The sequence below is a fragment of the Nicotiana tabacum genome, chromosome 17 (genome assembly GCF_000715075.1).
Source record: "Nicotiana tabacum cultivar K326 chromosome 17, ASM71507v2, whole genome shotgun sequence".
In the NCBI taxonomy this organism is placed as follows: domain Eukaryota; kingdom Viridiplantae; phylum Streptophyta; class Magnoliopsida; order Solanales; family Solanaceae; genus Nicotiana; species Nicotiana tabacum.
The window spans coordinates 82992526-83019755 of record NC_134096.1 but is presented as its reverse complement, the minus strand read 5'-3'; the positions used below and the strand labels follow the sequence as shown (position 1 = coordinate 83019755).

The following is a 27230-nucleotide window of genomic DNA, read 5'->3' as shown; positions in this document are numbered from 1 at the left end:
ATTTTCTAAATAATCTATGACTCACCAATTTCTTTTTCTTCTTCTTGGATTCCATTATCGTCTAGTTCAACTATATTAGTGATTTGTTCATCTACCATAAATTTTTCCCTATTTTTTGATTTAAAATTTTTATTGTTCGCTAAAAATTTATCAAGCGCTCCTTTTTGGGATTGTATTAAAGTTTTAATTCTTCTATTTTTTGGCATTTTTAATACGCAAATTCATATTTTCTTGTTGACATATTAAAATTTTAATAAAAAAAAAAAAGATGATACATATACTTACAAACAAAAGATATAAAAAAAATAACAAATTCTAGATGCAAAGTAACAAAAAAAATATGGAACAATTGAACCTGGTTTAACAAACAATCATAGATAACTTAATATTACTTTTGATGCTTCACTAGTTTTGGTGCAATGCGGGGAAAGCTTGACAAAAAAAGGCTGCGATTGCTTTATGCTATTTTAATTGATGGAATGTTTTATGAGATAATGGACTTGCAAGTAAGGAAAGAGAAAGCTAGTAATCAAAGTAATATGGGGCCGTATAGCGTATAAATGAGGCAAGAAACATATTTACATGCAAAGTTTATGTCTCAATCCCAAAAGTAACTATTCCTATTACTAAATTATCTCTTATTTCCTTCTTCATGAAAAATACACTTTTTCTTTGATATACTAGATATGTTTTTAAAAAAATTATCACATGCAGTTATATAATATTAGAAAATTTTGGAGGCCTTATAGATATGAGGCATCAAGCAGTTGCTTGAATTGTTGTACCATCGGGCCGTCCCTGTGTGTTGGAATTTCAACATAATATACTGGAAGTCCATACACATGTGCTCCAATCTTCAGTATATTATGCTGGAACTTTCCGTGTGCTGGAGTCCCAACATAATATGCTGAAAGTTCATACACAGGTGCTCCAATATCTAGTATATTATGCTGAAACTTTCCGTGTTGCAGCAAAATAGGGACTATTTTTCAATGATTTTGTAAACGCTGACTATTTTTCAATTATCAGTCCGAAAACTGTCTAGTCCGTGCTATTATGACAGAAGAAACGCTATTAGGCCCAAAAGCCCACCATGGTGAGTTCGGGTTTAACCCGACCTTGCTGGATAATACACTCACTGAACAAGTTTTGCCATGAAACTCGTTCTTCATTCCACGGATCGTGGATCAGTTATCTTTGATAACATAAAAAATAAATTAGAAAAATTAATGACCAGATGCATGGATGTAAAAGAAACTACAACTCTAACAAAAAATCAGAAAGTAGTTATCTGAAATAACGTATAAGTAGAGAATGAGGAAGGAGGTGGTGGTGTTGGCAGCAGTGACGACGGTTTCCACCGTCGTAGCGGCGGCGCTGTTGGTGAGGCAATGGAAGAGGCGGGAGCGAGCAACGGTGGAGGCATGCACAGCGTATCCTTCGAAAATTTGCAAGAGAATGTGCAACGCCTGTTCCTAAATTATGGCAAATTGCTGATGATCTCGTGACTGAGATGCAGGCTGGTCTAACTTCAAGTGAATCCAGCCTCCAAATGCTTCCTTCTTGCTTAGCTTCACTCCCCACAGGGTACTATATATACTACTTAGTTTTTATTCTTAGTAGAGAAAATAGTTTTTAAATTTTTGAATTGCATGGCTCATTAATTGTTTACATATATATGTGGTGTCAGTGATGAGAAAGGTCTATACTATGGGATTAATCTTCGCGGAACTAACTTCATCATCGTGCAAGCACGTCTTGGAGGAAGAAATGAACCACCCGTTTCACGTCTTGCTGGAAGAAATGAACCCATTTCGGATCTATATAGGCAAGAAATTCAAATTCCTCCCAACATAATAGAGGGCAGCTCCCAGGTTTGTCCGTTGCCTCGTACTGTAACAAGAAAACATAAATAAATAGAAGTGTTATTTGCTAGTAACTCATAGCAATATGTCTCGTTTATTGCACGAAACATATTTTATAATAATAAGTAATTTTTTATTGAATTTCCTAATTTGTCTAAAATTTTAGTTATATTGGGATTTCCTCTTTAATTATTTTTGACTGATGAATGATTCTAACTACTCGTTATGGGCTATGACTACCTTACCACCAATCTTGATACTGACCTTGAACAATAAGAAGGAAAATACTTATTCAACATTACCAAGTAACTGAAATAAATATAGTAGTAGGTCGGATGATCAAACTTTCTGAATTGGAAGTTATTGAGTGAAGCCTATAGTTTAGTATACTAAGTGAGGGGTAGTTTGGTAATTTCACACTGCTCTTCCACTGACTAATACCGGAAGTGTTTATATTAGTTAGTACTGTGTATTCCTAGAATCAGTTAACACAGTAATACGAATTCCTCTTCCTTCTCTCTACTTACTCTCTCTACGATCTTTCTCAATTTCATTGATTGCATATGTAATAATCTGAGTTCATGTGAATAGATCTCAGATTCTATCATGGTATTAGAGCGATCGATCGGAATTTAGGACCGAAATTCTATCATTTCAATAGGAAGCCATTGTTGAGATTGGGCAGCCATGTGAGAAGCAAAAATTCCTCGAATTGACCACAATCATCCTTTGTACTTGAGAGAATCAAACACACCTAGTGTAGCATTGATCGCCATAAAACTCACAGGTCCAAAAAATTATGGTCTGCGGAGTCGAGCTATGCGAACAACACTGTTGGTGAAGAATAAATTAGGGTTCATAAAGGGAACCTGTGTAAAAGGTTCATTCAAAGGCGAATTAGCAAATTAATGGGAAAGATGCAATGCAACGGTGCTGTCATGGATAGAAAAAACAGTGGCGGTGGAATTGCAACCTAGCATCATTTATGCCTCAAATGCGGCAAAAGTTTGGAGTGAGTTTAAGGAGCGGTTTGACAAATTAAATTTGACTCAAACATATCGACTGTTGAAGATGATAGGATCGTTGACTCAAGGTACAGATTCAGTCACTGCTTACTACTCCAAGGTGAAGGATCTTTGGGATGAAATGGACTTGTTAGTGGCGGGGCCTGGGTGTGATTGTGAGGAAACAAGACCTTTCATTGAACAGTTCAAAAATCTGAGACTCTTACAATTTCTTGTTGGCCTAAATGAAAGCTATGGCTATGTGAGGAGCCAGGTGTTACTCAAGACATCAGTGTTGATAGTTAATCAAGCATATGCCTTGGTCATACAAGAAGAAATTGCCAACGAATTCTTGGAACTGGGGAATCTAACAGTAAGCCTTTGACCATGCTAGCTGGAAAAAATCAAACATTCACTCAGGGATTCAAGGCAAAGAAACGAGGGTTGATTTGTGACTTTTGCGGCTACAAAGGTAATCTAAAGGAAAACTGCTATAAGATCGTAGGGTACCCCCGGATTTCAAAAGTAAGAAGAAAGTGCAGATACAAGGTGTCAAATCCTATGCTAATGTTGTTGCTACTGAGTGACGAACGCAAAACACACACTTAAATTATGCTCGCTAGTTAAAGAAAGTATAGTATAATATCGTGTCCACGGGGATATGATTTAAATCGTATTCTCGTAGTTTCTAGCTTGATTGCTATCGAAGAGGATCAACAATTGAGATTTATATGGCTAATAATCTAAAATCTACAGCTATTGGCTAGTGACTATCGAAACAAGGAATAAGCAATTAAGGTTATCGGTGGGAGAGGATAGGGTTTTGATGGAATAAGTGCAAGATAATTGTTCGGGATCTAACTCTATATAATTCACTTCCAATATTCAAGTGAGTCTCTTGAATTCACTCTATTATTAGTTCAGATGTTTAGCAAAAACTTCTCTCTCGATTAAGTCTTAACCTCACAAGATGAACCAATTTAAGCATTGTGAAGATATGCAAGAATGCGTAGTGGATCGGTCTTTAGAAAAATCTCTTTTGATTATTTTCCTAACTAAGTTTAATCAATGATTCAACTAGCCTTTTTTCGATTACTTAGAAGAATCTATGAACTCAACCAGCAATATAATGCAAAGATATCACAAGTTATGTCTCTCTCGATTACATGAACTAGCGAATATAGATGCAACAATTAAATCTTCAAAAATAATTCAAATACATAAAAATAGAGTTATAATCCACAAACAATTATCAATACACAAAATTCATCAAAATCCAAAAGGATCTACTCCATAGACATGGAGAAGTTCTTCACAAATATAACTAAAATATAGGAAAACTAAAATTCAATCCAAACCCGGAACTTGAGTGAGAAAGGAATGATGAAATCCTTGTGCTTGTGTTCTTCAAACTCCTCCTTAGCCTTCTTAGGTCGAAAATCTGTCAAAAGTGCCGAAAATGGTATTTTTTCCGTGTATTTAAGCCAATCCCAATAAATCCCGGACGAAAATACCCTTTTTAGCGAAAATAAGAAGTGGCTCTGTAAAAACTGGGGTGACGCGCCATGCGAGGCAGCAGTGAAAATTTCCAAAGAACTCAACACTTGAAGATGCAGGCATATTTTGTACAGACACGGCGCGGTGAGCGTCGCACAGTGCGTCGCATTGGTAGGAGTCTTCAGAAAAATTGGCAAAGTTATTGCCTGATGGAATTTTATCCAACTCCTAGTCATTCACGTCATTAGGCATGTGATATTAAGCCTCATTATCAAAGGCTTTGGTTTTGTTTCCTTCTGCTACAACATTGAATTGCATAGTCACCAGGTGACTTACAATGACCTGCCCAACGTGGAAGCACTGTTTCATCTCTATGTAACTTTTTTTCCTTTCATTTTCCTTGTACATACTCAGTTTTCGACCTCCGAACGCAATCCCAATTTAACCCTTGAACTTTTACTCAGACTTCAAAGTCCTTTAATAATTATTTTAGCTCCAAAAATACACCTTAACTTGAAATAACAACCTACACATTAGAAAACACGTAATGAGTATATATTATCCATATTTTAGCTCAAATACAATTAAAGTGTAACAAATAAAAGGTGTAAAGTAGCCAAAAACTCGTATTTCTAGCGTACCATCAATACCCCACACTTAGACCATTGCTCGTCCTCGAGCAATCAAACTATACTTTATAAAGACTCGACCTTTTTAAATAACTCTCCTACCTCATCATATCAAGAACATTTAAAATAGATTAAGCACAATACCGTAACATCCTTGCCTCAAGAATTGGCTCATAAGTACCACACATTTTTCATAACCCGCTCACTTACTCTAACATAGAGGTCAACGACATTACCTCTCCTTCATAAATCAAGTGCCCTCACAACAATAGAGAGTTGTTCCACACTCCATCAAATTTAACAACAATCAGGAACTAAAGATATAAAGAATTCACTCTCTCAGAAGTAATATTCATGTGCTACAAAAGACGTATCACAAGCTTGCCCGTAATGTATTACTCTACTACTTGAGCTCATTCAATCAAGGATCAAGTAGGACTTTATTTGGTTGTAATATAGGCTGCGGGACGGGTAGGATACATTTGGATATATTGACTACACCTCCTTAAGCATTTTAATACAAACAGTATAACCATTTAAAATTTCATACTTATGTCAAACCATAATTCCACCTTCACATCAGTATATGTCAACTCCCCACTTCTTTAGGCACAAATACATTAAGAATTACCACAAAATTTCAAGTGGATCTTATTTTTTTCAACACAATGCACATTTCTCCTTAATTCAGTACCTCCACTCAAAAGCCAAACCAACACTCCACACTTTAACATTTACAAAGTTCATAATAATTTTTAGTGCTCGTAAAAGATCAGAAAGTTTAAATAGATGGTCAATTCAAATAATTGGGTAATGCTTGTAATGTGGTTGCCAAAGAAACATGATTACAGGCTCAAAGGGGTCAACTAGGATACATAACAATTAGGTGGTTAACAACATATAACTAGCTCAACAAAGAAATGCATATATCACTTCTAATACTGAATAAAACTACTATTTTGCTTTGCAAATACACGGGACAAGTTCTAGACATCAAATGCAATGCACAGAATACACAAAATCTCATACACACATGGAACAAAACTCACTTAGAATCGGACTCATCAAGACACACTAATCAAAGTAGTTAAGCAAAGTTAAGATCATATAATTTAAGGTGCTTATACAAGAGTCAAAAACTGAGTCTAAGCGTCACAACTAAAGAACTTACTATTCTAACGGCATAATACAGTCAAGAGATATTGCTTTCATTTCAAATCACAGCACAAGGTTTCCAACTCCTAAAAAAATAAAAACTAACTGCACCCGGTTCAAACAAAATCCTTGAAAAGAACAGCGATACAAAGAAAAACCAAGGGAGAATTCAGATGATACCTAAAAAAAATCTTTTGTCTTTTTCTTTCGACTTAATCCCTGAAGAAACATGTCGAATGACATCCATTGTCGGGAAAAATAAAGAATATTAAATTTTTTTCTATCAAACTGCTAAAACTAACAAACTAGTAGAACTAATATACATACATAAAAATACCCCCACCCGACACTTTAAGTTGTGGCATGTCCCCATGACACATAATTTAAAAGCATAAGGTAGAGAAAACTTTCCTGAATCTCTAGTCGGGGTCTGAATCAAAGTTTAGCTCCATTCTTCTCACCCAAACTAATGCACATCCATGCATACAACTTCTTCTCAGCCTTCTTGGGGTACACCCCACACTTATCTTGTTCACTAACTGCAACCTTCTCTTTTGAACTCTTCACCTTCCACTCAACACTCGCAGCTGGCTTCTCCTTTTTCACTCCGGTCTCTACATTCATTTTGAAAGTCACAGTCTCCTCACCTATTCTAAGCATGAGTTTTCTATCATGTATGTCCAATATTGCTCTGCTCATCACTAAGAATGGTCTCCCTAAGATGAGGGGGGCCTCCTTATTCTCCTGCATCTTTGCCACTATAAAATCTACAGAAAATACAAACTTATCTACCCTAACTAAGACATCTTCAACTATTCCCTCGAGTATTAGAGTCGTCTGGTCTGCCAGCTGCAAAGAAGTTGGTGCAGATCTTATCTCTCCAATCTCCTTCTCCAGTTTCCTATAAATAGATAGAGGCATTAGATTAATTGAGGCACCAAAATCACATAGAGACTTATCAAAATTAGTAGTGCCTAAAGAGCAAGGTATGCTAAAACTCCCTGGATCTCCACACTTTTGTGGGAGTTTGTTTTACAATATTGCACTGCAATGATCTGTGAGCTTGACCACTAAGGTCTCTTCTATTTTCCTCTTCTTTGACAGGATCTCCTTCAAGAACTTGGCATAAGCCGGCATTTGTAAGAGCACTTCTTTAAATGGTAGGTTTACATGAACCTATTTTAGCACATCTAGAAATCTCTCGAACTGCTTGTCCAGCTTTTGGGGAAAAGGCAGCACATGGATATGCTTGCTCGCCTGAGGATCCTCCCTTCTCGAATTTCCTTCTTTCTTCTTTTCGACATCATTCTTCAGCTGCTCCCCGCTTTCTTTTTCATGTCTCGTATCTTTTTGGATTGGGGTGAGATCTTTTAACTCTTTCTTACTTCTCAAAGTTATAACATTTACTGTATCTTTAAGATTTCTTTCTGTATCAATCGGAAGTGTTCTTGGGGCTCTCTCAGACATTAGAGTAGCTAAGTGCCCTATTTTTCTAGTCTTCGAAAAGATTTACCCAATTCTTTGATAGCTGCATCATGGGCATCATGCCTCTTATATGTCTTGATAATGAAGTTCTTCATGAGATCTTCCATGCTGGATTGATTCGACTGTGGACAATGATACTGCTGCCTTTGCTGATTTTGAAAACTTATAGCTCCTTGTTCCTGGAATCTGGGGCTGTTTTGTTGCCATGCATTTGCAGTACCCCTAGGTGAAATCCTTGAAAAGTCGGGATGCCTCTGACCCATTGCATTATAGTTTCCTACAGCATCACTTCCTCAGTTGAGGCTTGACACTCACGAGTAGGGTGTCCCCTTCCATATATATCACATATTGTGTTGTGTACATTTTGCATTGAAGCTACATTCAGCTTTTGTATTTCTTTATCCATAGCATCAGCTATACTTGCACAGATGTAGTAGCATCAACTTGGTGAACACCAGTTGATTTTCTTCTTTCCACACTCTCAGAGGGCCACTGATTAGCATTTTCGAATAACTCATCAAGAATTGTAACTATTTCCTTTGGAGTCTTCTTCATAAAAGTTTCTCCAACTGCATTGCTTAATGTTCTACGCGAGGTCGGGGTCAATCCATCCCAAAAATCTTGGAGTTGCATCAATAGTTCAATTCCGCTATGTTGACACCTTCTAACTATCTCCTTAAACCTCTCCCATGCTTCAAAAACCGTTTCATTCTCTTTCTGGCAGAAGTTATGGATTTCTCTTCTAAACTTGCACGTCGTAGCTGAGGAAAAATATTTATCAAGAAATTTTCTGGTCATTTCCTCCCATGTTCTAATTGATCCATTTGGTAAGCTTCGAAGCCACTACTTCGCATCATCTTTAAGTGAAAAAGGGAAATGCCCTTAAATACACTGCATCTTCTGACACCTTATTATATTGAAAGGTGTTCATAATCTCTTCGAAGTTCATCAGATGCGTGGTTGGATCTTCGTATATCTTTCCTCTGAAGACGCAGTTCTTTTGAATGGTTTGAAGCAAACCTTGCTTTAACTCGAAATTATTGGCTGTAATTGGAGGTGGTCTAACACTTGACAATCCTTGATTGTAAATTGGTCTAGCATAGTCACCCAATGCTCTGCCATGCCTTGGTAGCGCATTCCCGAACTGATCTTCAATCAAGGGTCGATTTATATTGAATCTTCGACCCATATTGTCTTCGATAGTTTCCTAAGCAGCTATCCTTGCAGCTGCCTCTACCTTATTGTCATTGTTATTAGCCATGTGTTCTTGGGTTGAAGGTTGCCAAAAGAAACTTACGGTGAACTCTTTCTCCTTCCTCAGTTGCCTTAGGTGCTTTTCCGATTCTAGTTTGTAGGGTATTACTTCTTTACAAGAAGATCGTGTCATACACCACAGACTTAACTTGTTGCCTGCACACGGAGAAGAAACCCGTGAAGAACAAAATAAAAGTAATAAATAAATAAACAAATAAATAAATTTTTGAATTAGCACTACAACTATTTCAAACACTATTGATTGCCAATCCCCGATAATGACGCTAAAATTTGACGAGCGCAAAATACACACTTAAATTGTGCTCGCTAATCAAAGATAGTATAGTATAGTATAATATCGTGTCCACTGGGATTGAATTTTAATAGTATTCTCATAGTTTCTAGCTTGATTGCTATCCAGGAGGATCAATAGTTACGATTTATATGACTAAGAATCTAAAATCTACAACTATTGACTAGTGACTATCGAAACAAGGAATAAGCAATTAAGGTTATCGATGGGAAAGGATAGGGGTTTGACGGAATAAGTGTAAGATAATTGTTCAGGATCTAACTCTATATAATTCACTTCCAATGTTCAAGAGAGTCTCTCGAATTCACTATATTATTTGTTCAAACATTTAGCAAAAACTCCTCTCTCGATTAAGTCTTAACCTTATAAGATGAACCAATTTAAGCACTGTGAAGATATGCAAGAATGCGTAGTGGATCAGTCTTTAGAAAAATCTCTTTCAATTATTTTCCTAACTAGGTTTAATCAATAATTCAACTAGCCTTTTTCGATCACTTAGAAGAATCTATGAACTCAACCAGCAATATAATGCAAAAATATCAAAAGTTATGCCTCTCTCGATTACATGAACTAGTGAATATAGATTCAACAATTAAATCTTCCAAAACGATTCATAAAAATAGAGTTATAATCCACAAACAATTATCAATACACCAAATACATCAAAATCCAAAATGAACTACTCCATAGAGATGGAGAAGTTCGTCACAAATATTACTAAAATATAGAAAAATATAAATTCAATCCAAACCCGGAACTTAAGTGAGAAAGGAATGATGAAATCATTGTGCTTGTGTTCTTCCAACTCCTTCTTAGCCTCCTTAGGTCGAAAATCTGTCAAAAGTGCCAAAAATGGTGTTCCCGTGTATTTAAGCCAACCCTAATAAATCCCAGACGAAAATACCTTTTTTAGCGAAAATAGGAAGTGGCTTTGTAAAAAATACACAGGCGCGCCGCATGGGGAGACGCGTCATGCGAGGAAGCAGTGGAGATTTCCAGAGAACTCAACACTTGAAGATGCATGCATAATTTGTACAGACGTGTGGCGGTGAGCGTCGCACAGTGCGTCGCGTTAGTAGGAGTTTTTAGAAACATTGGCAAAGTTATTGCCTGATGGAATTTTGTCCAACTCCTAGTCATTCACGTCATTAGGCATGTGATATTAAGCCTCATCTTCAAAGGCTTTGGTTTTGTTGCCTTCTGCTACAACATTGAATTGCATAGTCACCAGGTGACTTACATTGACCTGCCCAGCGTGGCAACACTATTTCATCTCTATGTAACTTTATTTTCTTTCATTTTCCTTGTACATACTCAGTTTTCGACCTCCGAACACAATCCAAAATTAACCCTTGAACTTTTACTCAGACTTCAAAGTCCTTTAATAATTATTTTAGCTCCAAAAATACACCTTAACTTGGAATCACAACCTACACATTAGAAAACATGTAATGAGTATAAATTATCCATATTTTAGTTCAAATACAATTAAAGTGTAGCGAATAAAAGGTACAAAGTAGCCAAAAACTCGTATTTGTATTTCTACCGTACCATCACTGAGACAGGGAATTCATCAGACACCTAACTCACACAGGGGAATTTCTTCACAGAAGATCAATACAAGCAGTTGTTAAGTCTTCTGAACAAACAAGGCACTTGTGACTATCACTCTCTTATGGTAGGTATAACTACATTGTTATCAAATGCCTTTGATTGTGAATGGATATTAGACTCAGGTACTTCACATCACATTACTTCTCATAAGGAGATCATGCATGGCATTAAGGATTTTAGCTTACATAATAATAGTGGAGTGGAAGTACCAACAGGGAATAAATGCAACATAATCCATACATGAAGTGTCTCTATATTGGACAATCAAGTTTTGAAGGATGTTTTATATATTCCTGACTTTAAGTTCCACTTATTGTCTGTTTCAAAACTAATCAAGAAACTGAGCTGTTGTGCAATGTTATTCCCCGATTTCTGTGTGCTGCAGGGTCTTTATAATGGGAAGGTGATAGGGATTGGTAAGAAATCGTGTGCATTGTACCTTCTATAGAGGAGATCGGCACCTACAACAGCAATGGTCAGCAATAGTTCAAATAACTCAATTGTTTGGCACATGAGACTAGGGCACCCTTCAATAAAATTAATGCAACATATCCACTAGTTGAGAAACTCAATGGACAGTAGAGTACAACATACCTGTGATGTATGCCCCTTGGCTAAGCAGAGCAGGCTGAAGTTTCCATCTAGTAGTTATAATGATGTTTGCATTTTTCAGCTTATTCAAGTAGATGTATGGGGACCTCATAGAATACTTACATATGATAGGAAACACTACTTCATTACAGTGGTGGATGATTACAGTAGGTTCACTTGGGTATACTTGTTGCAATCAAAGAGTGAAGTAATAATTATATTGAAGAATTTCTTTTCAATGGTTTAAAATCAATTTGGTGTGACTGTTAAAACATTGAGGTCTGATAATGGCACTGAGTTCTTTAATTCTAGCTGCAATGAACTGTTTTCTTCATTAGGAATTATTCACCAGAGTAGTTGTCCCTACACACCTCAACATAATAGGGTAGTAGAGAGGAAGCACAAATATGTTCTGGAAGTAGCTAGAGCATTGAAGTTTCAAAGTTTAATTTCTAACAGGTTTTGGGGAGAATGTATAAAGACTGTTGTGTATTTGCTTAACAAATGGCCCACTTCTGTCTTGAAATGGAACTCACCTCATGAACTCCTATACAATAAACCACTTGACATAGATCACCTTAGAGTATTTGGTTGTCTATGTTATGCTAGTAACCTCCCAAAATGAGATAAGTTTAGTCTAAGAGCAAACATGAGTGTATTGGTGGGGTACTCAACAACTCAGAAGGGGTATAAATTTTATGATCTAGAAAGAAAGATCTTTCTAGTCAGAAGGGATGTTTAGGGAGGATGTGTTCCTATTCAAGAATGTTGAATTGGATTCTATTGAATTATTTCCCATACAATCAGAGTTGGTGGAATTGGTTCCACCATAACCAGCTCAGCTTAATATTCAAGGTGAATCAACATCTCAGCTAGATGATGATGATGATGATACTCAGCAACAAATGGCACATCCTAAAATCTTGCTAGAAGCTCATGAGAATCAAACTACTATATCAACTGACGTTGTTTCAACAGAAACATTGACACCAGCAGCAAACACTCCACAAGATAATTTGAGTGACATAACAATGTCACCACAACCACCAGAACCTTCCACTCAATGGCTACAAGTTTAGGAGATAAACCATGAAATCAGAAAAGGAGGAAGAATCTCCAAACCTCCCATTTGGTTAAAAGATTATGTGACAACAAAGAGTATTGTTGGTCAATGCTTATATCCTTTGTCCAAAGGATTATACTATAGGAATCTGACGACAAGGTACCAGTCCTATTTGAAGGCTTTTTCAGCTTGCATTGAACCTAGCTCTTTCAAAGAGGCAGTTCAGGATAACAGATGGGTTGAAGCCATGCATCAGGAGATACAAGCACTTGAAGACAATGGTACTTGGGAACTAGTTGGTTTACCTATATGAAAGCAAGCCATTGGATCTAAGTGGGTCTACAAAGAAAATGGAGAAGTAGAAAGATTCAAGGCTCGTTTAGTTGCCAAAGGATACAATCAAAAGGAAGACTTTGATTATCAATATACTTTCACTTGTGGCCAAGATGGTCACAGTGATACTTGTTATCAGTATAGCCACTTCTAAAGGTTGGCCTTTGTATCAAATGGACGTCAATAATGCATTTCTACAAGTGATTTATATGAAGAAGTTTACATAAATTTGCCCCAAGGCTTTACCAAACAGGGGGAGAACAAAGTGTGTAGGCTTCTAAAGTCCTTATATGGGCTTAAACAAGCCTCCAAACAATGGAATATCAAGCTTACTGAAGCTTTGACAAAGAGTGGATATAATCAAAGTGCTTTTGATCACTCTTTATTTACCAAAAGACAAGAAGATGGTTTAGTTGTCATCCTCATCTATGTGGATAATTGATGATTACTGGCAGTCATCCAACTCTAATAGAAGATGCCAAAATGACCCTGCACAATCGATTTAAAGTTAAAGACCTTGGTGAGTTGAGATACTTTCTTGGAATTGAAGTGCTGAGATCAAAATGGGGGACATTGCTTAACCAGAGAAAGTATGCTCTGGAGCTTATTTCACAAGTTGGCTTGAGTGGATGTAAACCTGCTAAGACACCTTTGGAACTCAATCAAAAATTGACCACTGTTGATTATGATGTTCATGTAAGAAAGACTGATGATTTAGAGCTTGAAGATGTCACAACCTACCAGCAATTGATTGTGAAGCTCTTGTACCTCACCAGCCAAACATTAGCTTTGCAGTTCAGAGTTTAAGCCAGTTCATGCAGAGGCCTAAACAATCATACTTGGAGGCAGCCTTCAGAGTGGTAAAATACCTCAAAGTGTCTCCTGGTTTAGGGGTGTTACTGCACGCTGGTCCTATCACCAATTTGTCTGCTTATTGTGACTCAGACTTGGCCTCCTACCCTAACACAATGAGGTCAGTCACAGGATATGTTGTCAGACTAGGGGAAGCTCTCATTTCATGAAAGTCTAAGAAGTAGCACACTGTAAGTAGAAGCTCTGCAGAGACTAAATACAGGAGCATGGCAGCAGCAGTAGCTGAAGTTACTTGGGTAGTTGGTTTGTTACAGGAGTTAGGACTCACTATCTCTCATTATGTGTCCCTGTTCTGTGACAACAAGGCAGCTATCCAAATTGCTAGCAATCCCATTTTTCATGAGCGCACCAAGCACATTGAGCTTGATTATCATTTTGTGCAAGAAAAAAATTAAGTTTGGGCTTATTCTTTCTCACCATGTTTCCTCCTCTCAACAGCTTGCAGACTTATTAACCAAGGGATTACCTGCTGCTCATCATCAACTTCTCTTATGCAAGCTTGGTGTGTTCGATGTCTTTCACCCACCAACTTGAGGGGTATTGAGTGAGGCGTATAGTTTAGTGTACTCAGTGAGGGATAGTTTAGTAATTTCACACTGCTTCTCCACTAACTAATACTGGAAGTGCTTATATTAGTTAGTATTGTGTATTCTTAGAATCAGTTAACACGGTAATAAGAATTCCTCTTTCTTCTCTCTACTTTCTCTCTCTATGATCTTCCTCAATTTCATTGATTGCATGCGTAATAATCTGAGTTCATGTGAATAGATCGCAGATTCTATTAAAGGTCTTTGATTAACTCTTTACCAGTCATTATAGAAGCTTCTAAGGAAAGCAGGGTATACCACATTGCATAGATTTTAGAACTTACAGTCTAAATGAAGAGCCACGAAGAATGTTGAAACGTCTAACAACCTGTTCCTTCAATAGAATAGGTTGCCTTCAGATAAAAGAAACATGGAACATGTTAAACATGATAATTTCATTCAAAATTTGTCCATGACTGGTTTTATTTTGTTGAATTATTAACTTTTCCTTGTTTCAATTTTTTTTTCTTTTTGTTTAGGCTAGGAGTAGAATGATGAATTCTGAAAACTGAATACAAGATTTTGATGTCTTTTATGTATTTAAATCTTTCGATATGTGTTGAAACTACAACTAATAAGCATGGTACTAGCCAAAGTTTGTAAAGCATTTAAGATTGCAATTATTATATTACATCATTTTCATTTCACTTTAGTCACTTAAGGTCCCTAAATGCTTAATGTAGTCACGTATCTCTTTCTCTGTTTCTTATATGTTCTTTTAATTTCATCAAGGTCTTCAAAGGTATAAGAAGTTTTGTATTGAAATTTGTTAGACAATTTTACTGCTGAAGCTTTGTTAAGGTGACATAAAGTCGTGCGAAGCAGCTTCTGACTAGTAGTATATATCACGAGTCATCAATTAGTGTCAAACTATCAGGTTTAGTGTTTGATGAAATATCTTCCTTTTGAACCTGTTTCAGGAATTATTTGATTGGATAACGGTGGAGCTCGGAAAATTCATCTCCATGCATAGTGAAGGTCTGCAAGGAGGAGAGAAAAATGTGGGATTTACTGTATCACCTACAATTGCAGAAGTAGCTGCCTCCAAAGAAACAGCCATTAAATGGAAGGATTCATTATTTGGAGACGCAGTTGAGTCTTTCTATACCTAACTAGATTTAAATCTCTAAGGGACAAAGATTCTCTGAAGCAAATATATATGTTTCCTATGCATTTTGGACTTAATTAAAAACAATCAGATTTAATTGACAATATCTTTCAAAGATTCAGCTCCATGAAAGGAAATTGAGGTTATCAAGCAAAATGGCTCGTTTGATGATTAAGTCTTTGTACTTTCCCTTCCAAGCTTGAGCAATAATTATTGATTCACAGTTTTTACATGAATATAGATAGAACATGAATACGTTACTACATCGTAATCTCAGGAAGGGAACAAGTTGTTGAATGAAATCAATCTCGCCTTGGAGAAGCATGGTGTTGATAAGCAAGTTTTTGCCCTGGTAAAAATTCAGGGATCTTCCCTTTCTCGTATAGCAGAAAAGGTACAATTATTTGCATAGAAGGTGATTCAAATTGCAATTCTGCAGGTTGATGACACCATAGGAGTTTTGGCTGGAGGAAGGTACTATAGTAAAGAGAGTGTGGCTGCAGTCACTCTGGGGATGGGCACTAACGCTGTTTATGTAGAATCAGCAAAATCGGTCGAAAAGTGGCCTGATCAGGCTCCAAAACCAGAAGAAATAGTAAATTCTGGTGACAACAGTTCTAAGTATACCAACTTATAAAATGTTACAATGTTTCACTATAGTGCTTGTTTGTGCAGGCAATTAATATCAAGTGGGGGAATTTTAGTTCCTCCCATCTTCCAATTACCGAATTTGATACATCGTTAGATGCCGAAAGTTCATATCCTGGTAGCCAGGTGGACACTTAACTTTTCTGCCCCCCTCAAGTTCCCTGTGATCTCCATTAACTCCTTAATCTCATTTTGTCTTCAGATATTTGAGAAGCTTATTTCGGGTACATATTTAGGAGAAACTGTTAGAAGAGTCTTACTAAAGATGGCTCAGGAATCATCTTTATTTGGAGATAGAGTACCACCTAAGCTAGCAATTACATACTCGTTGAGGTAAATTGTAGATTATTTCTAATCAGATATACAGGTTGATTGGATCTTACAGTTTTCCTTTTCATTAACAACTCAATAGTAGCTTTTCTTTCTTTCTTTCTTTCAAAATGAAATTAATTCTCCCCATCAACTGCACTAAGAAGTTGCACTTGTCCACCTTCCGTGTGGAAATTGCCCTACCACCCGAGTAGCCAGGATATGAAACTATTTCTCCATCTCCATTTTAATTGTGACAGATATCATTTACGTATGTTTTTTTGGTAGTGTATAGTAATTAGTAAATGTCATAAGGCATTGGCAGTAAAATCAGCTTGAAACAATTGCCATTTTGGAGCTCCATATTTCATAATTACTGTCACATTATCTTTTGTATTATTGACTATAGTTAATGGCAGGTCCCCAGATATGGCTGCTATGCATCAAGACACATCGGAGGACTATGAAGTAATTGATGAGAAACTGACAGAAATTTTTGGGGTAGGGCTTTTACATCAGAATTGTCAAATTTAAGTAACTTCCTGAGAAATGTTTTTACAGTTTCTCCATTACTAGTTTTTCATTTTTGTGGTAAGGGAGAGGGTTGAATATGTGATTTCTCTAGTTAAAGTGTTTTTCTATCTATAGGTGGTTTCAATGTGCATAGATTATATGGACAAGTTTTTTTCTCTGCTGCGTACGTGTTAATTAGCAGTCTGCTGATTGCAGATAACTAACTCTACAACCATGGCAAGAGAACTAGTTGCAGAGGTCTGTGATGTTGTAGCAGAACGTGGAGCTCGATTAGTTGGAGCTGGCATCGTGGGGATTGTAAAGAAACTGGGAAGACTTTCTAATAGGATTAGCATTATTACAGTAGAAGGTGGTGTCTACGAGCATTATCGCGTTTTCAGGAACTATCTCCATAGCAGTGTGTGGGAGATGCTCGGCAATGAACTCTCAGACAATGTGATTATTGAGCACTCTCATGGTGGTTCTGGAGCCAGTTCCATCTTTATTGCAGCTTCACAACCATAAGCCTCAAACGTCATAGTAACTTGGTTCTTTTAGCTGTGACAAATAGTTACATCAAATGATTCATATGATGTTTGCAGCATCTTATTTATTTATTTATTTATTTGCATTCTTATACATCCTCGGATCCATTGAGATATTGTTTTTAGCATCTTATTGTATCTTAAACCAAGAATCTGCATTTCATGATTTACTGTCTGTTTGAGTAGGCAACAAGTGGCAAGGGCAAGTGCTACTCATAGTTTCTGAATTCTCTTTTATGTTTCCTTTGTATCAAATGTTGATTTTCAAGAAAATTAGTGTAGTATATGATAGATTGTTCCTAGATTCACGAATAACATGAACTTCGGGTGTACATTGTTATTCAACCAAGTTAATTAGATATTCAAACAAAAGTGTGTTACGAGAGTTGCATATTGCTAGTAAGATGTACTTTTTGTAGATAGAAATGATGGTGCAATCACAAGGATCAGTCCTCACTATTATAAAAAAAAATGTGACAGAGAGATTGAAAAGGACTAGAGCAGCTAAGGTAAAACACCAATCTGTTAAAACAATGTCTTGCTTGTTGTCTTACATAGACGGTTACCTTCACTTGTGGGAAAAGGTTTGAATTAAAGGAACTACAAAGAGAATTCCAGCATGCATGTTATATATCTGTAGGAACCTCTCTATAATAAATGAAAGAAAATGAGCATATAGACAAGGGCACCCTCTACACCCGGCCCCAAGACTTCTGACTCTTTACTTGAAATCTGCTGCCTGATGTGCCCATATACACCAACTGTTACTTTCAAACATCTAATGCTGTCCAATGGACGTTGGGCCCTTTGGTCAGACTTTCTGGATTGGGAGAGACAAGATATACAAAGCCCATAACCATTAAGCTGAAAAAACGAACATGGTTTTCTTGCCCCACTACAGTAGGAGGACCACTTTGGATTTCTTTGAAATTTTATTATACCTTTCTTCTTCCTTTGAAATTCAGTTTTCATCTTTAACAGAATTGCAGATGGAGAAAGGACGAACACTGACAAAATAAACGTGAATTGAGAATCAAGTTTGTGAATTTATCCAAACTAAAATTTGTAAATATTTTCCCAAGTCATTAGAAATGGTTTCAACTTGGCATGGATGAAAATATTATTTCCTTGCTTCTTAGAAACTATTTATTCAAGGACACAAGTTATTTCATATAGTACATGATACATACATCCATGAATTCACTAGCATCCTTCTATGAGATTTCACAACTTATGTTAAATTATTCCAATTCACGTAAGACCCTTTTCCATAAGATTGTAGCAAATGATTCAACCTCTTTTTTATTTTTTTTAATTATTAGGGATAAGATCTGCGTATATACTATTTATTTCAGATTTTATTTGTGGATTACACTGAATTTATTAGTTATTGCACTAAAAACTTTTATATTAGCATTGACGAAGATAGTGTGACAATCAGACTACTAAAGAAAGGCCATCAAAATTTTCAAAGTGACAAGAGGTATTTTGAAGTTTATAACGTTGGAGTGGTTAGTAATAATTTGAGATCCAGCGATATAATTGAATTAAATATTTTATGTAGATAAACAAGTCCATCTAAGGTAGGAATACACTAAATTTTGAGTTTTGGTTTGTATTTGCGTGGACCATGGGAAGGACCAAGGAAAAGAAAATGTAGGGCAGTGTATGCCAGAAAGTTTGATGTTTGCCCCTCCATAATATTTCGTCGGTCCACAGGATAAAGATAAAAGTAATCATCATAATTAATTAGGTATAATTATCTGTCTCTCTTACACGTTCTCTTTCTAGAGACCCGCGTGCTGTTCTGCAGTTTTAACATAAACTAGATTCTCCTCTATGGAAAATTTTAAGGGGCCTTTGACCATGCAAAGCTGTTTGTTTTATATTTTTTTTCCATAGCAAATTACTTAAACCATAAATAATATTTATTTTTAAAAATACTTCACTTTAAAGCACTTAAGAAAATTTATATAGACAGCCTACTAAACACTTCTTCAAAGTTTTTTAAAATTTTACCCAAGCCGAGCATTTGTGATGTGCATTGGCAGACAGAACACATCAATTTATCACTTAATCATGAGAAATTATTAGGCTTTTGAGAAAAAATTGAGTATGATATTTTTTTTGGTGTATCGATCACCTTATTATATGGTACATTATTTCATAAAATTGACTAATAAAACTATATTACAGGATGATTAACCTAGAATAATTCGGACGACAGATGCTAATGACAGATTGCACGCATTTGCGGCTTCTAAAATTTAGGATACAGTTTAGGATACATCTAATGATAATGACCTACCTAACAAAGTGTAGATCACACAATTACTTTCCCCTAGTTCATTAATTATGATTAACCTAAGATAATAAAGATCCAATTTAAATAATAGTATAAAAAACAAAGAGAAAATCCTTTGTTTATGTTTATGTGTCCAAAGCCAAATGACTAGGGGACAAAGTGAACAAATTTCGAGAGCTTATAAAAACTTGGTAATAAGACAAGGGAGAAGCAGGAGATTGAAATTACAGTACGTATTTTGTGGGTTGGAGAGAGCATCGGGCTAAGTAGCATTTAACTGAGCCCAATGCCAGTTTTAGTTGATAGTATAAATTATCGCACCCAACTGAAAATACTCAAAATAGTCCAAGTTAGGAAAGTAACAGACAGCTGGAACCAGATCTTGAAATGACCACAATAATCTGGGAACTTAGCCAATAATTACGCTTCAATCTCTAAGTTAAAATTACTTAAACTATAAGAATTTTTACTGTTCATATATTCTTTTAAGTGTGTCTCAGGTTCAATATTGTAAAACACTAAAGTTCTCTTCATTTTTTATTGGTATATAAATTTTTTACAAGACTAAAAGATTATCTAATCCCTAAAAAATATTTAGTTTTGAGTCTAGTTCGTTATCAAAAATTACTCTTTTCATTCAATTTTATCTGTCCACTGTACTAAAAATATATTTTTATTTTTACTTGTCTACTATAAATTAAGAGAAAATTAATTTTTTTCAGTTTTACCCTTAGTACTTAGATTAACTACTTATTCTTGAGATCATTTTTCAAGATTTCTGAAAATGCTATTATTATTATGATAAAAATATACTTTATTTATTTTTTCTTAAAGGGAAAGGGAATTTAAAAATTAACAACTGCAAGTGACGGAGGGAGTAATAGTGCACTACTATGTATGCACTATGCATTGATGTAAGTAATCTCTTAGGATAAACTTTACGATAGAGTGGTAAATACTCCTTTATTTTTAATCAGAGGTCTCGGGTGCGAGCATCTGAGTATGAATTCGCTTTTGTTAAAGAGTATTTTAATCTTAATGTGAGACTCCTGATTTAGTCGAGCCCAATATAAATACTGAATATCTAACTAGAAACCAAAAAAACTCTACAACTCTCAATATCCACAAATTCCTTGGAGTGGGTAAAAGGAGCATAAAATATAAGTATGGTTTTTCCTATCTATCACTTTCCAGAGCACTTTTGAATCTCCTCGTTTTGGTCATACGACTTGCTGTCTTGTTGTAAATTTAGGTTAAGCAGAGGGGTAATTTCGTAACATGAAGTTGTGCACTTGAATAGTGAGGAGGAGAGTGGGACTGAGAACGACACTTCTTAGGTTCTTCCATAACTTTATAATTATATATTACAGACGTCCAACCAAGCAGAATTATTAGCACGATAAAACAAAAACAGTGTACCACTTTCCTATCCCTTTTCTTCTTGTTTTCATTTGAGTTTGCTTTACCCTTAATATTCGTTAATTTGAAAAATAAGTAAACCCCCAAAGGGAAAATGAAAGTTCCAAGCAAACAGCAAATTATTAAAAACTCACATTTCAAACTACAATGCCATGAAGTTGATTATAATGGTTATTTGTAGTTGTTCTTTTCCACTTGTTTGCTAATTATGAAAAAAGATATTGTAGAAGAAGAAAAAAGAGTAAAGGAGCATTTAGGTGATGATTCTTGCATGAGAAAAACTTATAAATGAAGAATATCCGTATCAAATCAATAAATATAATTTATATTTTAAATAATAATTTATCACCTAATAGCTCTGATTAGTACTCATGCGTCTCAATTTATATGGCGCTTGGACATCAAATTTAAAAAAGAAAAGTTTTTTTTTTTGAAATTTATGGTCTAGAACAAATTTTAGACATTTGTATGACTTTAAATTATCTCATTAAAGATAAAATAAATTTTAAAGTTAAATTATTTTTAAATATAAAAATATGACTTTTGGGGATAAATGAAAAAGAATAATATACCACATAAATTGAGAAATAAGGATTAATATTTAATGTCACCTAAGTTTTGATTTTCAAGATTAAATTACTTGATTAAATAGACAACAATATTAATAGCCATTTGCGTCCAAATCAAACTTCTCTCTAGGACGCATCTGCGCTACTTAAAGAAAAACACACTATAATGAGAGAAACTTAACAGTGAACAAAATTCCATTCATTTCAAAAATTGCACTAGGTAGATAACAGTGAACAAAATTCCATTCATTTCAAAAATTGAGGGGAAAAAGATTTTCTTAAGAGGAATTAGAATTGCACTAAATGATAATAATGTCATTATGTATCACTTAAGTGCATGATTCAAATTCCAGCTCTGTTCTCTTCTTCGTATATCCATATATACAAGGCCCACCCTACTATTTTAAAAATTTACAAAAAGGACGAAAGGGATTACCTTTAGGACCACCTTTTTATCAACTAGAGAACTAATCTGAAGAAGAGAAAACTACAAGAAGTAATAAAAATGTTTTAACACCCTAAATTAAAGGGGTTAATAGGGACATGACTGTGACTGCTTTTGTATAATGTGACAAACGAATTGAAGGGAATCTTAAGAATTCAAAAGCCTCTCAATTCTCTTTTTGGCTTTGTTGCTAATTATGAAGCCTCTATTAAGGACAACTAGTTAACACGAGAAAAGCAAGACCAAAACTTGTTTTACTAACTTGCTTTTGTACCTTTTATCCATGAAAAGATAATAGTGTAAATGCTTGGAACTTTTTAATTTTAAGGAACAAAAAAGTTTGTTCCCCACGTTACAGAAAGAGTTGGGGCCTCTGGTCTGCAGCTGAATCAGACATCAGTATTCAGTACTTATCTCATAATTCAAAAAAAAATGTTCTTTATATCTCCTCCTTTATTTATTTACTCAAAACAAAACGAAGAAAATCATAGCAAGAAGAATACACCAAACCAAACCCAACCCCCAAACCAAATCCCTCCTCACAGCTCACCAGCCTTTTCTTCCTCCTTATTGCTCTCTCACTCTCACTGAGTGAAACCACACACCAAACAGTTGGTGGGCAATAGACTGAGTTGAAAATGCGTCTTCTTCTGCTCCTTTTTCTTGTTCTTATGCATTTCACTCACTTTACCGCCGGTAAACAACCCCGTATACCGGAATACCAGGCTTTGCTTGCTCTGAAAACTGCCATTATCGACGACCCACAGTTAGCACTTGCCTCATGGAACAACTCCACTAGTCACTGCACGTGGAAGGGTGTCACGTGCGACAGATATCGTCACGTGACCTCTCTTGACATCTCAGGCTTCAATGTTACCGGCACTCTTCCGCCGGAAGTTGGAAATTTTCGTTTCTTACAAAATCTCTCCGTTGCCCTTAACCAGTTTTCCGGCCCCATTCCCGTTGAAATCTCGTTTATTCCGAATCTTCATTACCTTAATCTCTCCAATAACATCTTCAGCTTAGGATTCCCTCCTCAGTTAACCCGTCTCCGTAACCTTAAAGTCCTCGACCTTTACAACAACAACATGACTGGTGACCTTCCCGTTGACGTGTATCAGATGACTAACTTAAGACACCTCCACCTCGGCGGGAACTTTTTCGGTGGCCGCATTCCGCCGGAGTATGGAAGATTCCAGTTCCTAGAATACCTCGCCGTTTCCGGCAACGAGCTCGTCGGAGTAATACCACCGGAGATAGGAAACATCACCACGCTTCACGAGTTGTACGTAGGGTACTACAACACCTTCTCCGGCGGAATCCCGCCTGAAATAGGGAACTTATCGCAGCTCGTAAGGTTTGATGCTGCAAACTGTGGACTTTCCGGGGAGATTCCGGCTGAGATAGAGAAGCTTCAGAACCTGGATACTCTTTTCTTACAAGTGAATTCTCTATCTGGGTCTTTAACTCCGGAAATAGGTACTCTTAAGAGTTTAAAATCTTTAGATCTATCAAATAACATGCTCTCCGGCGAAGTGCCTCCGACATTTGCGGATCTTAAGAATCTCACTCTTTTGAATCTTTTCCGGAATAAGCTTCATGGGTCAATACCGGAGTTCATTGGGGACTTGCCTGAGCTAGAGGTGTTGCAACTCTGGGAAAACAACTTTACTGGGAGCATTCCACATGGGTTGGGCACAAACAGTAAGCTCAAAAATCTTGATCTGAGTTCCAATAAATTGACTGGAAGTTTACCCCCAAACATGTGCGCCGGCAAAAATCTGCAAACAATAATCACTCTTGGGAACTTCTTGTTTGGTCCAATTCCTGAATCTTTGGGCCAATGTGAATCACTTAGTCGGATTAGAATGGGGGAGAATTATCTGAATGGGTCAATCCCAAAGGGGCTCTTAAGCTTGCCACAGCTCTCACAAGTTGAACTTCAGAATAATCTTCTCACTGGAACATTTCCTGAGACTAAATCAATATCTACAAGTCTTGGACAGATTAGCCTTTCCAATAATCACCTAACTGGGCCTTTGCCAACGAGCATTGGAAACTTTGCTGGAGTTCAAAAATTGCTTCTCGATGGGAACAAATTTTCGGGGCGAATTCCAGTTGAAATAGGGAAGCTTCAACAGCTATCCAAAATTGATTTCAGTCACAACGATTTTTCTGGACCCATTGCACCGGAGATTAGCAAGTGCAAGTTGCTGACTTATGTTGATCTCAGCAGGAACCAGCTTTCGGGTGAGATTCCTACTGAGATCACAGGTATGAGGATACTCAACTACTTGAACTTATCAAGGAACCACTTAGTTGGGAGTATTCCTACCCCTATCTCCAGTATGCAGAGTTTAACTTCTGTTGATTTTTCATATAACAACTTTTCTGGTTTAGTTCCTGGAACTGGACAGTTTAGTTATTTCAATTACACCTCATTTCTGGGAAATCCAGATCTTTGCGGACCCTATTTGGGGCCTTGCAAAGAGGGTGTTGTTGATGGGGTTAGTCAACCTCACCAACGTGGAGCGTTATCACCTTCCATGAAGCTTTTACTTGTTATTGGTTTGCTTGTCTGCTCTATTGTGTTTGCTGTTGCTGCTATTATAAAGGCCCGATCTTTAAAGAAGGCAAGCGAGGCTCGTGCCTGGAAGCTCACTGCTTTCCAGCGCTTAGATTTTACTTGTGATGATGTTTTGGATAGCTTGAAGGAGGATAACATTATTGGAAAAGGAGGTGCTGGTATAGTCTACAAGGGGGTAATGCCGAGTGGGGAACATGTTGCCGTTAAAAGGTTGCCTGCTATGAGCAGGGGTTCCTCTCACGATCATGGTTTCAATGCAGAGATACAGACTCTTGGGAGGATCAGACACAGGCACATTGTTAGGTTATTAGGATTTTGCTCGAATCATGAGACAAATCTATTGGTTTATGAGTACATGCCTAATGGGAGCCTTGGGGAAATGCTTCATGGCAAGAAAGGCGGTCATTTACATTGGGATACCAGGTATAAGATAGCAGTGGAGGCCGCGAAGGGTCTTTGCTATCTCCATCACGATTGCTCTCCTTTGATCCTCCATCGTGATGTGAAATCAAACAATATTCTGCTGGACTCCAACTTTGAAGCTCATGTTGCTGATTTTGGACTTGCTAAGTTCTTGCAAGATTCAGGGACATCAGAATGCATGTCTGCCATTGCTGGTTCTTATGGTTACATTGCTCCAGGTATTTATATAAGCCTTCATATGACATTCTTGGTTTCTAACGTGTGTTCAAATTTATTTTCTCTTGTTACTTGATGCAAGACTAGTTCAGTACTGAAATCACAAATCTGTTATAAAATTAAGCAGCTGAGACTAGTTACCAGTTTGTTCAAACAGGATTAGGTCTTCTAAACATCATAGAGTGTGCTCTAGTTTGTAGTCTTGCCTTTCCAACATGATAACAAGATCAGTCTCCTTTTCTCTTACTACTGAGAACATGGATAGTGGCGGTCCATGACTGGTAGTAAACTAGAGGATAAGATCTTCTTACTTTGAGAAGGATCTCTAACTACTTCGGTATTTGTTAGGTTGGAATTTATGAGTACTTGTGTAATTTGGTAAGTAAATCAAATGTAGCATGCCCCTGAAGCAAAGTAACATGAAATAAGTGGTACTGGTACTTGATGAACTATTTACACTTTTAGAACAGGTAAGGAGATGTGAAACTCCGGTTTCTTGTTTAGTTATCTTACTAACTTACTGATTGCTAGCAATTATATGTTCTACTCATTTGTATACTTCTCATTAGCATCTTATTTTCATTTTTGCAGAATATGCTTACACGCTGAAGGTTGATGAGAAGAGTGATGTATATAGCTTTGGTGTGGTGCTATTAGAATTGGTAAGTGGCAAAAAGCCAGTTGGAGAGTTTGGTGACGGTGTTGACATAGTCCAATGGGTTAGGAAAATGACCGACGGGAAAAAGGATGGAGTTCTCAAGATCCTTGACCCAAGACTCTCAACAGTTCCTCTTAATGAGGTGATGCATGTGTTCTATGTTGCAATGCTGTGTGTAGAAGAGCAGGCTGTGGAACGCCCCACCATGCGAGAGGTAGTTCAAATACTAACCGAGCTTCCCAAGCCACCTGGTTCAAAATCAGGTGACTCAACCGTCACTGAATCGCCCTCACCATCAGCCTCTGCGTTAGAGTCTCCAACCTCAGCTCCCGGGGACACAAAAGACCACCATCAGCCAACACCTCAATCACCTCCACCTGACTTACTCAGCATCTGATTCGCAATGTTCTTAAAATAGGAGTGTTTTCTCTACTTTGATTCTCTAGTTCTATGATGAATTGTGCTAGCTTTTGTTCCTTTTTTAAAAAATTTGGGTCTTTTTGGGGTCAGGGGTTTATTTCTAACTCTAAGGTGGGTTTAATGCTCAGAAGTTTTCCTCTTGTACAGTAAGATTGGTGGGGTTCTCAAGTGTAGCAATGAAAAATTACCCTTCATTTGCTATTCTTGCTTGCTTAATCAGTTTTTAACTGCAACTTTTGATAGCCTGATAAACATGGCTAACAAATCTACAACTCAAATCAAACTTCAAAAAGAGAGTTCCCTTCCTTCCCTGAGTGGTTAATACTATGGCTGCCGGTTAGTGGCTCGGTTTAATTATTTTATACGCCTCTGGGTTGGTGAGAGTAGATTATTTTGTACTGTATGATTTAATTATTGTTAGTAAATGAATCATTAGATCCCCCTAGGAGAGTGAGATTTGGCTCTCAGGTAGTGTGCAGTGTCTTTCAATTACCAAGAATAGTGGGTTCACTTTAAAATGTGTGATAAACTTTCAGTGACTTTATTTTGCTTTTGAATTGAATTCGAAGTATTCAACTAGGCGCAAGGGAGTCAAATGAATGCTGGAATGCCTTTTAAAGAAGTTGAGCAACAAACTCTTCTATAGTCCTATTTATCATAAAAGAACCTTGCATCAATAACTTCCGATCCGCTATAACTCCTGTTGCATTCTGTGGTATGGCCATGAAAATGAACCATGAGGTCAAAAAATAAAAATAAAACCATGTCATGTTGGGGCTTGGCCAAGGTAAGGTATAAGGGC

The 27230-nt window shown here is 36.7% G+C and overlaps 2 protein-coding genes and 1 non-coding gene across 3 annotated transcripts; all 3 read left to right on the top strand.

The window, feature by feature from the left end:
• Positions 1 to 1216: 1216 nt before the first annotated feature.
• Positions 1217 to 17598, top strand: LOC107819667 (putative hexokinase-like 2 protein). Its single transcript, XM_016645798.2, is given in 10 exon segments — positions 1217 to 1407; positions 1409 to 1587; positions 1691 to 1874; positions 15184 to 15354; positions 15649 to 15723; positions 15811 to 15966; positions 16047 to 16145; positions 16222 to 16352; positions 16748 to 16829; positions 17058 to 17598. Coding segments are annotated over 10 exon segments (1479 nt in total). The 5' UTR covers positions 1217 to 1314; the 3' UTR covers positions 17367 to 17598.
• On the top strand, positions 8279 to 8385 carry LOC142172234 (small nucleolar RNA R71). The gene has a single exon (XR_012701608.1). It is a non-coding gene; the product is annotated as a small nucleolar RNA R71 (small nucleolar RNA).
• Positions 17599 to 22348: 4750 nt separating the features above from the next.
• Positions 22349 to 26629, top strand: LOC107819666 (uncharacterized). The gene is made up of 2 exons (XM_016645797.2): positions 22349 to 25352; positions 25942 to 26629. The coding sequence occupies exons 1-2, from the start codon at positions 22763 to 22765 to the stop codon at positions 26403 to 26405; spliced, it is 3054 nt and encodes a 1017-aa protein (XP_016501283.1). The 5' UTR covers positions 22349 to 22762; the 3' UTR covers positions 26406 to 26629.
• The last annotated feature ends 601 nt before the right edge of the window (positions 26630 to 27230 follow it).

What these genes read in the sequence shown, in the direction of transcription:
- LOC107819666 (XM_016645797.2), top strand. Translation starts at nt 22,763, where the DNA reads ATGCGTCTTCTTCTGCTCCTTTTTCTTGTTCTTATGCATTTCACTCAC. An exon ending in TTATGGTTACATTGCTCCAG is followed by an intron (nt 25,353 to 25,941) that starts GTATTTATATAA and finishes TCATTTTTGCAG; the next exon opens with AATATGCTTACACGCTGAAG.